The following is a 13864-nucleotide window of genomic DNA, read 5'->3' on the forward strand; positions in this document are numbered from 1 at the left end:
TAACTATCTAAGCAATGAATGTTAATTTTGAGTGAAATTGTGACAAATATACAAACATGGAGATATTATTCATTTTTATTTTTTCTATTAATGCTTTATTTATGTTAGTTGAACTAACGCAAAACGTAAAGAGGCGCATACATAGTAAAAAATGGTATATAAATAAATAAATAAATAAATAAATAAATAAATAAATATGTATATTATATATATATATATAGTTGCGAATTTATTTTTAAATAAATATATATATATTTATTTATTATATTTATTATATTATAAATAAATGTATATATATATATATTTATTTATTTATTTATTTATTTATTTAGTTATATATAGTTGTGAATTTATTTTTTGTTTCCGAATGTTCAAATGTTCTCTAGCTTTATAGACATGTAGATAGTATATGTGACGTGTGTCTGAATATGTATTTAAATTTATATGCCTGAGCATTTATTGCGTTTTCCTTTGTTTCTTTGCATGTACAATACTACATTATTACATACAATAATATAAACACGTCTTGTATACTAATTAGCTCGCTCATAAATAATCAAAAGTAAGTAAATAGACATTTTTTAAATCTCTTAATGACGCAAACGGATTAAACTTGAGACGGCAAAGCACGATCAGAAACTATATTGCCATCCTTGGCGCTTTCCATCGAGACAATTCGAGCCAGAATTGTCCAGAGAATCCTTCGATGAAACTCTTAGTGGCAACGAAAGCGCGGAGAACCGTACAATCGACAGATCGAGGATGACCCGAGAAGTATAGCGGGAAGTGCGTCGCCTTTTCGTCCACAGATATGCACGGCATACTAATGACGACTCGGTTCGAGGCATCACAGTGTGACTTACTTATACGACACACGACGACGACGACGGCATCGAAGAGAGCCGGCTCGTGGCCGCGTGCACGCCTAGCCGGCTCGTCACGCAATTAACACTCCCGCAGGGAGCCGCTCGTTTACATACGCGCGATCGCGAATGTGGAGGTGTGCGACGCCGAGGACGACCTGGGACCGTTACGAGTCTTTTCGAGACCAGTTTCGTTCGAACAACCGTCCGCGTACCTTGAGACCACCGCAAAAACCGACGACGAATCCCCAGACGGAGTCCCCGGTTGGAAAATCGATTCCTGGGAAAGAGACGGTGTGAAGTATCTCTGCTTAAGCTTTTTCGTTTTATCCCTTTTTTGCTCTGGACGTTTGAATCGCTCCGGTGTGGTCCCAGGATTGAATATCAGTTGTTCATCTCTCGAGCCTTTAGCGATACACCCCGGATCAATTTCCGCGGGCTGGTGGTATGCCAGAGAGCATAGCGAATTTCGTTACCCCTTGCAAGGTGCACGTTTGAAGAGGCGGGGATTATTCCGAAGCCGGCAAGAAGAAATCGAATTTCACGATGAAGGCGTTGTGGTGCAGTCTGATGGCAGTTCTGATTATTCGACAGGTAAGCCGAACGTTCATCGTTACTCTGTGATTACCTTCGCGTTGGGGTCTTCGCGACAGGTGCAGATCGGCGTTTTCTACGCGTCGGCAGAAATTGAACATAGAAAGAATGTTATCGTGTCATCGGCGTTTATCTCGATGCAGGTTCGAGCAGGAATCGAGATGTCGTTCGACAGGGAACTATTTTCGTTCCCACCTTCGCCAGCGTCAAATCACATTCGCGCGATTGCGCGTTTTCGATAGCGCCCTCGGTCAACTCTGACATTTAACGGTATATTAGCAATAAGCGCCGTCGTTCTCCCGATCAGCCACCGATGTAAAGTATTTCCATATAAACACGCGCCGTAATCGCGACTAACGGCACCGATCAAAGCCGGATTTCGCATGCTCCGGCGGAAATGTTAATTAAAATTCCTTCACGGCTCCTCAGGTCACCGGCGGAATCGTTAGGAAGCCGCCGGCCTTTGCAGCACCGATGTACTCGGACTCGTACCTTCCCGCTTGCATGCAGGTGAGTCATTTTACTTAGATTAACGAGAAGAGACTCCGCGAACGTCGAACGTCCGTCTAGACACGCGTAAAAGCCCAGGAATAATTTTACGCACTAGTGTTTCTTCGCACTAGTGTTAATTCGTTGCTCGCGTTCTCGACCTTCACATTTCGTCTAACGACGTCTGAACTTTATGCATGGATTATCAGCGCCAGAGAAGCTCGAAGGAATTTCATATTCGTAGCGCCGAATTTTTAAAGATAATTCGCCGATCTATCTTGATTAATCAACTTTTCATTAGCGCCAATTTTTTATCAGATAATTCGTCAATCTGTCGAATTCTACGGACGTCCCGATAGCCAGAAATGGCGATAGGCAAAATTTACTGAAGAAACACAAGAGTACAATATGCGTTTGGGCTAGATTTGTGCTAGAAAGTGCTGGATTTAAATAAATAATTATTCCAATACTCCTTAGCAAATTTGTATTTAAATCAAGTCAATTTTACTCGAATCCAATAAATATTTTACTTGGATCAAATAATATTTACTTGATCCGAGTAAAAATTCGCCAAGAAATATCGAAGTAATTATTTACTTGAATCGAACACTTTTTTCCGCGCAGACGTTTCGACTGCCTCCGCACACCTCAACAGAATTATTTCCAATTCGAATACTGCCGATTTCTCGAAATATCAAATATCAGATCGGTAAACCAGTTCTGTGAATCAGGTAATTTTCCATGCGGTCGAACAATTGAAGCTCCACTCGCACGAAAGGCTGCCACTGGTACCATTAACAGTTAGACCCTCGATGACGACTCAATCGATGAAGCATCAACCGCAGTTGACGACGCCTGTAGGGAGCTCCGCGATTTCCACCGCTGCAACCGCGGTGATGCACAGCGACCCGACGGCAGTTCCCGAACTGCCTTCAACTTCGCATGCGGTGAGTAAGGTATCGAGTGACGGACCGTCCGACAACCTGACGGAGGCCGCCAAATACGTGGAGACTTCGACCGCGACCGTTTCGACTTCGTCCGATCACGAAGAGTCGCCGGAGGTAAACGAAGAGATCGCCGAGACGAACTACGCCACGCCGGAAATGAATCACGAGTCGCCGGAACCTGTACAGGAGACCCAGGAGCCAAACCAAGAGATCCCGGAGGTAAACGAGGAGGATAAGAATTACTCGTCGATCGAGAATTCTTCCACCCAGTCGGTCCAAAGCGACAGTTCACCGGATGACGGTGCGTCGTCACAACAGTCGACGCAGGCGACCGTCTCGGAGACGTCGGAAGATCCGGGAAGGAAGGAACTGACCATCGACAGCATCGTGGACGAAATTTACGAGATCGTGATGCCAACGAGCTCCCCGTTAATCGAGGATACAAACTTCACCGACGAGTCGAAGGGCACGACGGACATGTCGATCGAGAAAACGGAGAACATTGAGGACGCGGAGGAAGAGACGAGGTGAGTATTTTCGCACGCTATTACTGCACTGAGAGGGAGAAGATGGCCGATTTCATTAAAATCACAGTCATTTCCGGCACTATGGCTTTTTATTCGATTTTACTTTTATTATTGTAGGAAAATAATTCTTTGGTACTGTAAAATACAAAATAAAAGTAGGGAATAAACATTTGAGTAAAGTAGAGCCTTTACAATACCAAAGTCAACGAAAATCTCTTATAATAATGATTCTAAATAATTAATTTACTATATTGTTCTGGCAAAAGAAATAATAGCGGCCATATGCATGTAAAATTATCACTAACGCTACAGTAGCGTTTATTGCAAAAATGGCATTTCTGACTATAATTATTTTACTACGTATTGTACAATAATATTACAATAATATTACAAATGTCACAAATAAAAAGTAAAAACATGTTTCTCAATGTTTCTCTCGATAAATTGTTATTAAATACTAAAAAAATATTAAAAAACTGTACCGTCCGTTTTTTATAATTATTCCATAATAGTAATTTACTCAAGTCATAAATAACAATAAAGACGTTTCGAACATAAATGCCAATTGGGAACGTTTTAATAAAGAGCGTGATAACGACTCACCTTATTGAATCGTTTTTTCCTTTGTTCCTACCGCTGCAGATTCACCTTACTGGGCGAGAAAGTGACTCAAGTGCCGAGGCCAAGTTTGAGCAGTTATTTGAGACGCCGTTACAAAGCACCTATCTCTCCTTCTATCCAGCAATTGGCGGATCTGTACGACGCTTTGAGCAAGGATGCGCGGAAACAAGGATTCGCACGTTACACCGGCTATTCTGATGAGGTCCTGAAGGTTTTGCAGTCGTCCGTCGAGGGTGGTGTTGGGCCGCAGCTGAAGACGCTGTTAGATAAAGTGATCGAACGGAACGAACTTACCAGAGACGACGCGAAATCGAAGGCGGCAGAGGTGCGACGAGATCTCGATGATCATGGGAGTGTGCTCAACAAGAATCTCAAACACATATTACCTCTACGTTATACAGCTTAATTCCTCGAAAAACGGCTTGCGTGTTGTCTTGTAATTTCTCTTTTCGAATAAAAACGGAAAATTTTTACATGTAATTGTGTCTTTCTTCTAAGAAGAAATTAATTGTATCGTTATGTGGTCTACAAATATCTAATCTGTTCTTCTACATAGGACAGTTGAATGTTACAATAGAATTAGCTTGACCGATCTATAAGTGTTAATTATGTACCAAAAATCCGTCATCTACTTGTAGACTGTTACCGATAAGTAATTGCAACGTAAATAACAAATAATTATAGATGATTACAAAAATATCCTTTTGAGAAGGATATATCCTTTTGAGAAGGATATTTTTGTAATCATCTACAATTATTTGTTATTTACGTTCGCAACGTTTATAGAAGTGATTCTTTTTACTGCAATATTAGCAGTGTGGTCGGAGTGAAATAAATGCCATCACAATCAAAAACCTTTCCATTCCCAACAAGGTCGCAATAAGTTTTTAGTACATAACTCTTATAATGTAACCATAAACAATTTATAAAAGTGAAATTGTAATTTACTTTTATAATACTACGAAAACAGAAAATTCTACTGTATAATTGGCTTCGTTTATTTCTGATTCGCTCAAATCAAAGTCGGAAATGTCGCTTTTAATCACAGTTTCGTTAGTTTCCTTCGCTCGATCGATCTCTCCATATGTATCGCGGAAATTAATCGACAATATAGATAGAAGCACAAGCACTTTACCATCCGAAGCGGGACAGTCTCGGCTTGAGCATTTTTTTCCACATCGCTACGACTCCTACGCGGAGATAACAGCGAGCGGTGAGTCCTTTGATGGGGACTGCGGACTACAATGTTGCGCATCGCCACAAAGCAGGTGTAAAGACCGTAATGTGTATATGCTGCGAATGCGCCGTCGATCGCCGACAAAGAACGAACGCCACACCATACGCTATATACTAGATGTCGTTATTGTGTTTCCACATTGCCATTAGGGCTTCTTGGGAGATTTTCGACTTTAAATACAATACGTGAGGATGAAAATCGCAGGAAACCCTGGTATATTGTTATTTACATCGATCTGTGCTTGAGAAAATTTCTACCAGAACATTGAATAAATTAAATTTCAATGATAAGCTTACACCAAAGGATAAATTCCCTTATAAATAAATAAATAAATAAATAATAGCAAATGAACGTTAAAGCATAAATGACATCTGATGTACGACGTTCTCGAAAACTTCAAATGCCCGTATCTCGGCGTACGAATGTGGAACAAACCTTATTCTTCTCGGTATTTCACGTCGCACGTATTCGCCTTTGCTGCACGTGCCCCTGTCATTATGCATCTTCGTGTGTATTGTGCGACCGATCGTGAAATTTTACGTGGGTTCTTAAATTTTTCGACTTTCCAGAAGTTTTGATAGATTTATTAAAAAATTATCTATTGATTCGTATACATACGTTTCGTTGTTTAGCGTAAACTTCGCACCAATATAAAAATCTGAATATATATCATTATTGTGCGCTTGTCAGCTTTATTTTGCTAAATTCTAATTATCAACATTTCTCTTTATCATGCACGAAAAGTATTTTTTTTATCACTTATACCCAAATGTACCAATAATAATTTTTGCCTAAACAAATAAAGAAAAAGAATCTTATCGCTTGCAAGGAAAAGTAGAGGTCATTCATGACCCCACAAGATGTTTTTATTTATTATAATATTTTTGAAAAATATATTCTTGCTTATTGTTCCTTATGCTTTTGTGCCCTTTCTTTGCTTTAATCACACAGAATATATATTCATATATTTGTCACTCATGATCCCACCTTTCTGTTCACGTCCTGCTACTCCACCTTTCCTTGCAAAGAATAACTTCGGTTCTCTTCTCACATGTCTCTGTACTCGGCTATGGTTCTTCTTTGCCAACCATTTGGAAATGATTTTCGTCGCTATATCGAGGGTATCGCCTGAGTAACAATCAAACGTATATTTTAAACATAATTTTTCCAATAATAATTTATATTATTCATTATTTTAAAGAGCGTATAAAATTTGACTTCTTGACTTCTTTTTGTAATGAAAAATTCTTGACTTGACTTCTTTTTGTAATAGAAAATGATCGAAATGAGATATAAAGGATAAAGTACCTTTTGGCTCTACCGGATAGAGTTTCGTGGAGAAAGTGAACGGCTCCTCGACTTCGAGAAACATCCTGTTGTTAATTTCGGTCATGTTCAGTCTGGTTCTTTCAACCAACGACTTTTCAAGAGCCTCCAGGAAGAGCGTCCATCTGGGCTTGAAGTAGTTCGTGACCACTCCGGACCACTGTTTGTTCGCATAGTCTCGGATCTCGCCATTCGGCCCCCACAAGGTAATCTGATTTCGCGCATTGTACTCGTAAGACCGTCTCTCCTCCTCGTTGACGGCCATATTTTTCGCCTGATCCAACCAGGTACCCAAAAGAAAATTACTTCCTGATGCCAGGATAGTCTCGAGATCGTCGAAGAGATCCAGTAAGGCGGCAGCGTGCGATCTGCGATGTATTTCGACGAAAATGAACCACAGAATTTGTTCAAACACAGAGACTGCGGATGAGGCGGTAAATTACTATACACCGATCATAGTTAGTTATAATTTCAAACGTTTACATACACCGGTAATGTGTGTGAGATATTATTAAAATATTTTTTTATTATCGTACACACATACACGCGTGCGGAAAACATGCTGCTATATCAATAGAATGGGATAATAGCGTCATAATATTGAAACTAACTATATTGTATATTGCTTTAATAACCTGAGTATTAATTCCAATAATATTAATAAATAATATATCATATATTAATAATATTAATAATATAAAATATAATAATAATAAATATACATATAATAATAATAATATTATGCGTGATACACACAATCATTAGAGATAAGATATATTAATATGTTATTATAATATACTCACCGGAAGCCAGTGATGTTTCTTTTTCTGTAACAATCTACTACATTCATATAGATATTGTCAGCCATTAATTGAAGAGCTTGTCTTGTTATATCAACCACGTCGTGCCTGTAGAGAGTATTATTACCTCTACCGTATCTCGCTTTTAAAAACATGTTCCATGTATCGTAGAAATCCTCTCGATTGTACCAAACCTGTACATTAAGAGCAAATTATTCTACATCGATTCAGATCATAATTCTAATTTCTACTTGGTTTATTCTTTACTGGCCTACTTGATCTACTTTTTATTATCCTACTTATAATCAACTTGTTTGTAACTATATTTCCATCCTACATCGACTCATTTTCATTTTTTATTTAATTGCTTATCTCTCATTACGTTAAATTCTAAATAATTTCTTTTATAATATACATATCAAGATATTTACGAAAATGTATATTATTGTGATATTTTATCCATCGTTTATCAATTGTAATTATCAAATATATATATGCCTACCCACGGTGAAATGTTTAAACTCGGTCGTCTGGTAATAACGTAATGCCCCCTGATTCTTTCAACGCCGACGAAGTTGTAAACTGTCCTGCCTAGACGCTTCCAGGCAGCCACCGCGTATTCGTTCCAGGCGCCGTATCTTCGAGTGGCGTAACTCTCGAACCTACCGATCGATGATCTTTCAGCGTATCAATATAATTATCAATTTAATTATCAATTTAATTATCGATGAACTTTAATTGAGCAATTTTTTGTTTACGCGTCCGAATTTAATTTGCAAATGGCATAGGCTCGCTTTAACCTATAGATTATTAGGAAACAAATCGCATTAAAGACAACGTATCTCAGGACGGAAAGCTGTCATTAAATGAAAAAAGTTATTCCGTCAGTATAACTCAATTTTCCATTGTCAGGGACCAGACTAAAACTTGGTTGAAAAGAAAGATTTTTGTTGGACATTTCTATTCCGTTAATCGCTCTCAGTAGTCTCCACCGAGTTTTAAAGCAACTAAATAAAAAACTCACACGAATGTTCTTAGTCGCGGTAACAGAAATATAATTTCTCGTTATCGAGTTTTCATTACTTGACATAGAGTTTTTATCTGGTCCTTATGCAGTTGCAGGAACTGAATTCTTTCCTGCATTGGGAAAAAAGTAGTATATCCAGCAAAATTTTGCTTAAAAATAAAATTTTTTCAAGCACAACGTTTAAGGCAATAAATGTGCAAATTATATAGTTGCTGTAATGAGTTATCATTTGATTGAACAATTACGATGTTGTCAGCAACTACATCAATGCAATATGTTGTTGCGCTAATACTATATATAATAATAATTTGTTCAGCGGACACAATATTTTTTTGAATATGGGTGACCGTCGATTTTGTTAATTCAATTGTCTTTTTCCTCAGCGTTTGATGGGTAACGCGTTGAAATCAAACGAGACGCTTCTTCTTACCATGAGTCGAGATAAACGGGTTCGTGACGATACCCCATTTCGTTCATCAGTTCATAAATTACGTAGTTCTGGTTGATGCCCTCGGGTGTCAAGCCGATTCCCACCATCGTACTGCCATTTATATGTCTAGCCTCGAACGTGCGCTGAGAAAAGAACAAATTGGAATGGTTATCTCGTAAGTCGCGGCATATCTAATTCACCGTCTCGAAGGTTCGTTACATTCTAAGGTTCTTTAAATTCTAAGGATTCTTTGTCTATTCATTGTCGAAGAGTTTGAAGAGCAGAAATATAAGTTTGAAATACTCTTCGGCACAAAAGATCTGAGGTGTGAGGAAAATTCAGATGAGAGTCTGCTACTGATTCCACGGCTAAAGGAGAAACAGTGAGGAAATGCAAATTCGCGCGGTATACCTGATTGATAATTTGCGCGGATCCGAACATCCCCAAGGTGCCGCCGAAGTTGTGCAGCATGCACCAGATGAATGGTTGACCGTAATACGACTTCAATCGGCCGTATTGCGGAAATTGTTCCGACTGCAGATCTAATACCAGCATTCGACCCTGCGATTGAATTTAGTGCAACAGTTTGAAGTAGAACACGTCTCATGATTACGGTAAAGTAAGTATTAATGTAGACTTTTGTAAGAGAATATAGATAACGATACATTCATTCTAAAGTTCTTTTTAATTTCGTTAATATTTTTATGAATATTTTTACTAATACTTTTTAACCTGAAATTAATTTCAACCAGTTACTCTTGTTACGAGGAATTAATTTCAACTTATTTTTGTACAAGTTTTCTGCTATAATGTTATTTTTAGTGTCTATAAAGTTATTCTATAAGTCTCTCTCCACAAAGGAATATTCTGCAATTTTTTAATTTTTTTTTCTGAATCTAATAACGGCGAGACGCTCAGCACCTCATTGCAAGGATTACTCACTTGTGCGTTGCAGCCACATATTTACGCAGCAGCGAGTTGCGATCGATATATATTATTATCCGAGAAAGTTAATATTCGACATATATTAATATTCTTACTACAGGTACGGAGGTCAGGAAGGATCTCACTCTGGGCTCTGTCCAGAAGATAAAGTCGTGCACGAACAGCCAACCCTGCATCAACCTCAAATAGCCCAGCAAGAATTTGCATAATAAATATGATGGTTGCGTGTACTTGATTGATATTCATTCTAAATCTCAAAGAAATGTTGATATCACAATGTAGCGAGGATTAAGAATATTTGCTCATCAATCTGTCCGCTCACCATACTGCTTGAGGATCGACCGCGTTCATAGCCCGGAAAACTGAACGGCCGACGTTGCTCAAGTAGGCGAGTTCGCTGTTACCGGGTTCGTTCTCATTAAAAGTGTCGCAGTTGTAAATGTGATCGGTGCCGAATTCGTCGATATACTGCAGCAATGAAATATTCATATCGGCGCTTCATTAATCGCCTCCGTTGGAGTTACGTTGACTTACCATTCTCAGGAACTTTTCTCCGATGGTGTGAAACAGCGGTTCTGTCGGTTCTAACAAATAAGGGCTGGAAACAAAAAACTAAATTAAGGACCGAAGATTTTATTAATTTCATTAAATATTGTCACGATTTGTTTATCTCTATACGCAATGAGAAAAAAAAACGTTATATCTAATTTCAATATTATATTCTATATTTTTCCAACTAATTTTTGTTGATTGCATTATATTTTACAGAAATGTTATGAGAAAAATCACGTTTCAAAGAAAGGGAAATATTATCGATAGAGACAGAATAAAATGAGATAAAAACAAATCGCGTTGCGACGTACCAACAATATTTTTCCTCGAATTTGTTCCAAGGTTCGACCTTCGTCATGTTAGAGTCTGGAAAAAGCCTAGCAAAAGCTCGTGGTACGTGACCGGCGAACGCTGGTAGCACCGGGACGATTCCGAGATTTCTCATTCTTTGTAAGATCTGATGCTGCAGACGTACGGTGCGATTATGCCAATTCGACGATAACGGCCCACCGAAGCCACGCATGTTGCCCATTCTCGCCCTGAAACGGCTCAATAAATACATTCTACCATCCGCTAGAGAGAAAGAACTCGAAGATAAATGGTACCCGACCAGGGTAAGAAAGCGGGACCGCCCAAGTGCTCGTCGATTTCCACCTGAGTGAGATTCAGCTCGCGGAACAGCTTCTGCCAGATCGCTTCTTGCGCGGTAAACGCGAGGGCCAGATTGATCCCGTTGAAGGCCATCCAGTCGATGTGTCTTTCCCATTGCTGCCATTGCCACCAGGCCGTACTGTAGCCCGCGGTGCATACGTTCTGATAATATCTGAATCTAGGGAAGAGTGATGAAAGGTTACGCATGTTCGAACTTTGCCACAAATACGCGATTGTCAATTTACAAATTTCAAATCTTAATTTATAATTGTACTTACTTATATTGTTATATTTTATAATATACAAAGTGAAATATGTGATGACTATTATCACTTTGTATGTCTTCGAAAAATGAAAATATTTTATTAACTGGATTAAATGAAGGTGAAAAAAGTTTACATTTACAAAAAGTATCCGAAGTGATGACCATTGATATTAATTCCTATTAGAACAATTTTTCTCCTATTCTCATATTTCGAAGATATTCAAGATGATAATAGTTATTGCCTCACCCAGTACGTACCAAAAGATTTTTCTATTCCCGTAAATAAATAAACAAGTTATTACGATTGTTACATACAAAACGCACTTTCACCTGTCGTTAGATGTGATCTTGATTTTGATGTCTGGCAATACGTTGGGCAGGTCGATCTGCGTGCCGTCCCACGACACGTGAACGTTGCAGTAGTTTTTTAAGTAATAATTGAGTCCCCATGTGATCGCCACCCCGGTAGTGCCGCGGATTTCAATCTTGCCTAGAGGATTTTTCGTTATCTATTAAAAGAGGAGTTGATACCCAATGTCGGATTATTTCTCTGAAAATATGTTGTTTTCGAGAGTGAGCGCTGTACCTTGAAAGTGTCCTTGTCGACAGGCCCTAAATTGTTATCCACTATCATAACGAAGAGTTCAGCAGTTTCATTTCCCAGTAGTCTTCTCGCGACATCTTTCGCTGCTTTCTCCTGGACTTCCGGTAATGCGTGTGGTTTTATGTGACCTAAAGTATTCTGAAATGCTGATTGCAGGCTCGGTTATTGTAAGATTTTCAGCGTTTTCGTGGAAAGAATAAATGAATCGTTAAAAATAATCGTTAAAAAAAAGATGCTGAATACTTTTAGATACGATATCATGCTCTCTAGTATTTAAAATGATTTAAAAAATGTGCATCAAAAGAAAAAAATGTTTCAAAGAAAAGTTTCGGTTCAGTTTCGAGTGAGACATAATATCATGGCATTGAATTATCTTTGGATGACGCTTTCAAGGTCATTTGAAGGTTAATTGCATTTATTTAGTGAAATCATATAATTTTTTTGTAACACAAATCGATTCTGTTTATTCTACACGTAAAAGTACTAGAATAAGATTTTCGAAAAGTGAATACTTTTTGAGATATTTTCTTTCTATATTTTTCAGTATGCAAGATATGAAATGTAACGACAAGGGTATTATCATTAAAAGTTACAGAATAGACTTATTAGGCCGGGAATGGAATCCAGAGATCTTCCGCTTGCCGAGTGATCGCTCTACATACTAACTCTAAGTTCTACCAAGGCTGGGTTCCACTTGAATGATAGCTAGCATCACTCCGTTTTTGTTTAATCCGGAAATAGTCACCTGGGATGATTTGGAGCTCAATTAAAAGTAGTTATTATTAACAGAATATAGCATATTATTGATTACTCTACGATTTATTATTATATAGGAACATTATAAATATAGATTTACTTGCTACTTTTTGAAAAAAATGAGGAGAAACCAAAAAGATATTTAAAAAACGGAATAAGCACATCAAGTGTTCGTGATCCTTTACGTAAAAAGAAAATAATGTAACTATTCCCAGTTTAATATCCAAGAAAAACAAAAATAGAATGATGCTCGCAATCGTTGCAAGTGTTAAAAATAGAACGTTCCTTAACTAACCACCCCAATAACTCAATTTTGTAACTTTAAACGACACGTTATTGTTACAGTATCGTTGCGCAGCTTTCCTGTCATATGTTATACTTGCGCAACAACGGCGATAACGATAATGACATTGTCGTTAAAAATAATCGACTTACAGCCTCTTTATTTTTTAATTTCTAGCGGAAATTTCGTTATCGTTTTCGTTATCGATACGCAACTTCCTGTACTAGATTTGATCCACGCAAAGATTTGTAACGCATGTTTTATGTCTGTAACGCACACCCTCCTCTCTTCTCTTTATTTATTATTATTGTCAAAATGATTAAGTTCCCCGGTGCGTTTTATTTTATATTATTGTATAGTTATTATTTTATATTATTGTATAGTATTGTTATATATTGATAAGATGTCAGTTTTACTCACGGTCTGGCTTGCGATATTGACTGGAAGACGAGATGAATAGTCCAAAGATTATAATGGGCAATAACAACCGTAATATTACGACGTCCATCGCGACGAATCTTAACGCGGCGACTGACGCGTGTAAAAGCGGGGAGACGAAAAGAGCAATCGTTTGTCGTACTTTAGTACCCCTACTCTTACATTGTACTTTTTATCTCCGACCACATCACCGTCAATAGCTGACTGCAATGAAATTACATGCGTGATACTGTGTGGCTTCAGTGATAAAAGCATTCGCTCTAGCTCGTCGTTGAAAATCAAGCCACTCATACGGTATGCGACTCTAATGCCTGAAATTGTATCTTCGCGCTTTATACATATACAAGGTGGGCCATTTTAATTGACCCAGTCGAATATTTCGAAAACCAAGCCCGGGAGAGAAAAATTTTTCAGACAAAAGTTGTTTGGTTTCGAGGGGGCCATAAGACGATACCATTGGTTTGACCTTGAAGAATTGTTTGAAAGTCACATGAAGGTCACCTCAATTT

The 13864-nt window shown here is 38.2% G+C and overlaps 2 protein-coding genes across 3 annotated transcripts; one reads left to right on the plus strand and one right to left on the minus strand.

Annotated features, from left to right (window-relative positions):
• Positions 1 to 985: 985 nt before the first annotated feature.
• On the plus strand, positions 986 to 4516 carry LOC106751938. Its single transcript, XM_014633230.1, has 4 exons — positions 986 to 1457; positions 1887 to 1967; positions 2678 to 3420; positions 4063 to 4516. Exons 1-4 carry the CDS (start codon positions 1410 to 1412, stop codon positions 4445 to 4447), a joined length of 1257 nt encoding a protein of 418 aa, XP_014488716.1. The 5' UTR covers positions 986 to 1409; the 3' UTR covers positions 4448 to 4516.
• A 1330-nt stretch (positions 4517 to 5846) lies between these two features.
• Positions 5847 to 13465, minus strand: LOC106751979 (alpha-N-acetylglucosaminidase). 2 transcript variants are annotated; one of them, XM_014633318.1, is made up of 14 exons: positions 13338 to 13465; positions 11861 to 12024; positions 11605 to 11783; positions 10969 to 11187; positions 10670 to 10897; positions 10341 to 10404; positions 10129 to 10274; positions 9902 to 9986; positions 9273 to 9422; positions 8862 to 9004; positions 7907 to 8066; positions 7408 to 7598; positions 6587 to 6972; positions 5847 to 6406 (listed from the first exon to the last, which is right to left on the minus strand). In XM_014633318.1, exons 1-14 carry the CDS (start codon positions 13423 to 13425, stop codon positions 6222 to 6224), a joined length of 2388 nt encoding a protein of 795 aa, XP_014488804.1. In that variant the 5' UTR covers positions 13426 to 13465; the 3' UTR covers positions 5847 to 6221. The 2 variants fall into 2 exon arrangements, with proteins under 2 accessions (XP_014488804.1, XP_014488805.1); XM_014633319.1 differs by having other exon boundaries at positions 11861 to 12016; positions 13338 to 13418.
• Between the last annotated feature and the right edge of the window lie 399 nt (positions 13466 to 13864).

Source organism: Dinoponera quadriceps, unplaced genomic scaffold, assembly GCF_001313825.1.
Source record: "Dinoponera quadriceps isolate SergipeBrazil2010 unplaced genomic scaffold, ASM131382v1 scaffold426, whole genome shotgun sequence".
Classification (NCBI taxonomy): domain Eukaryota; kingdom Metazoa; phylum Arthropoda; class Insecta; order Hymenoptera; family Formicidae; genus Dinoponera; species Dinoponera quadriceps.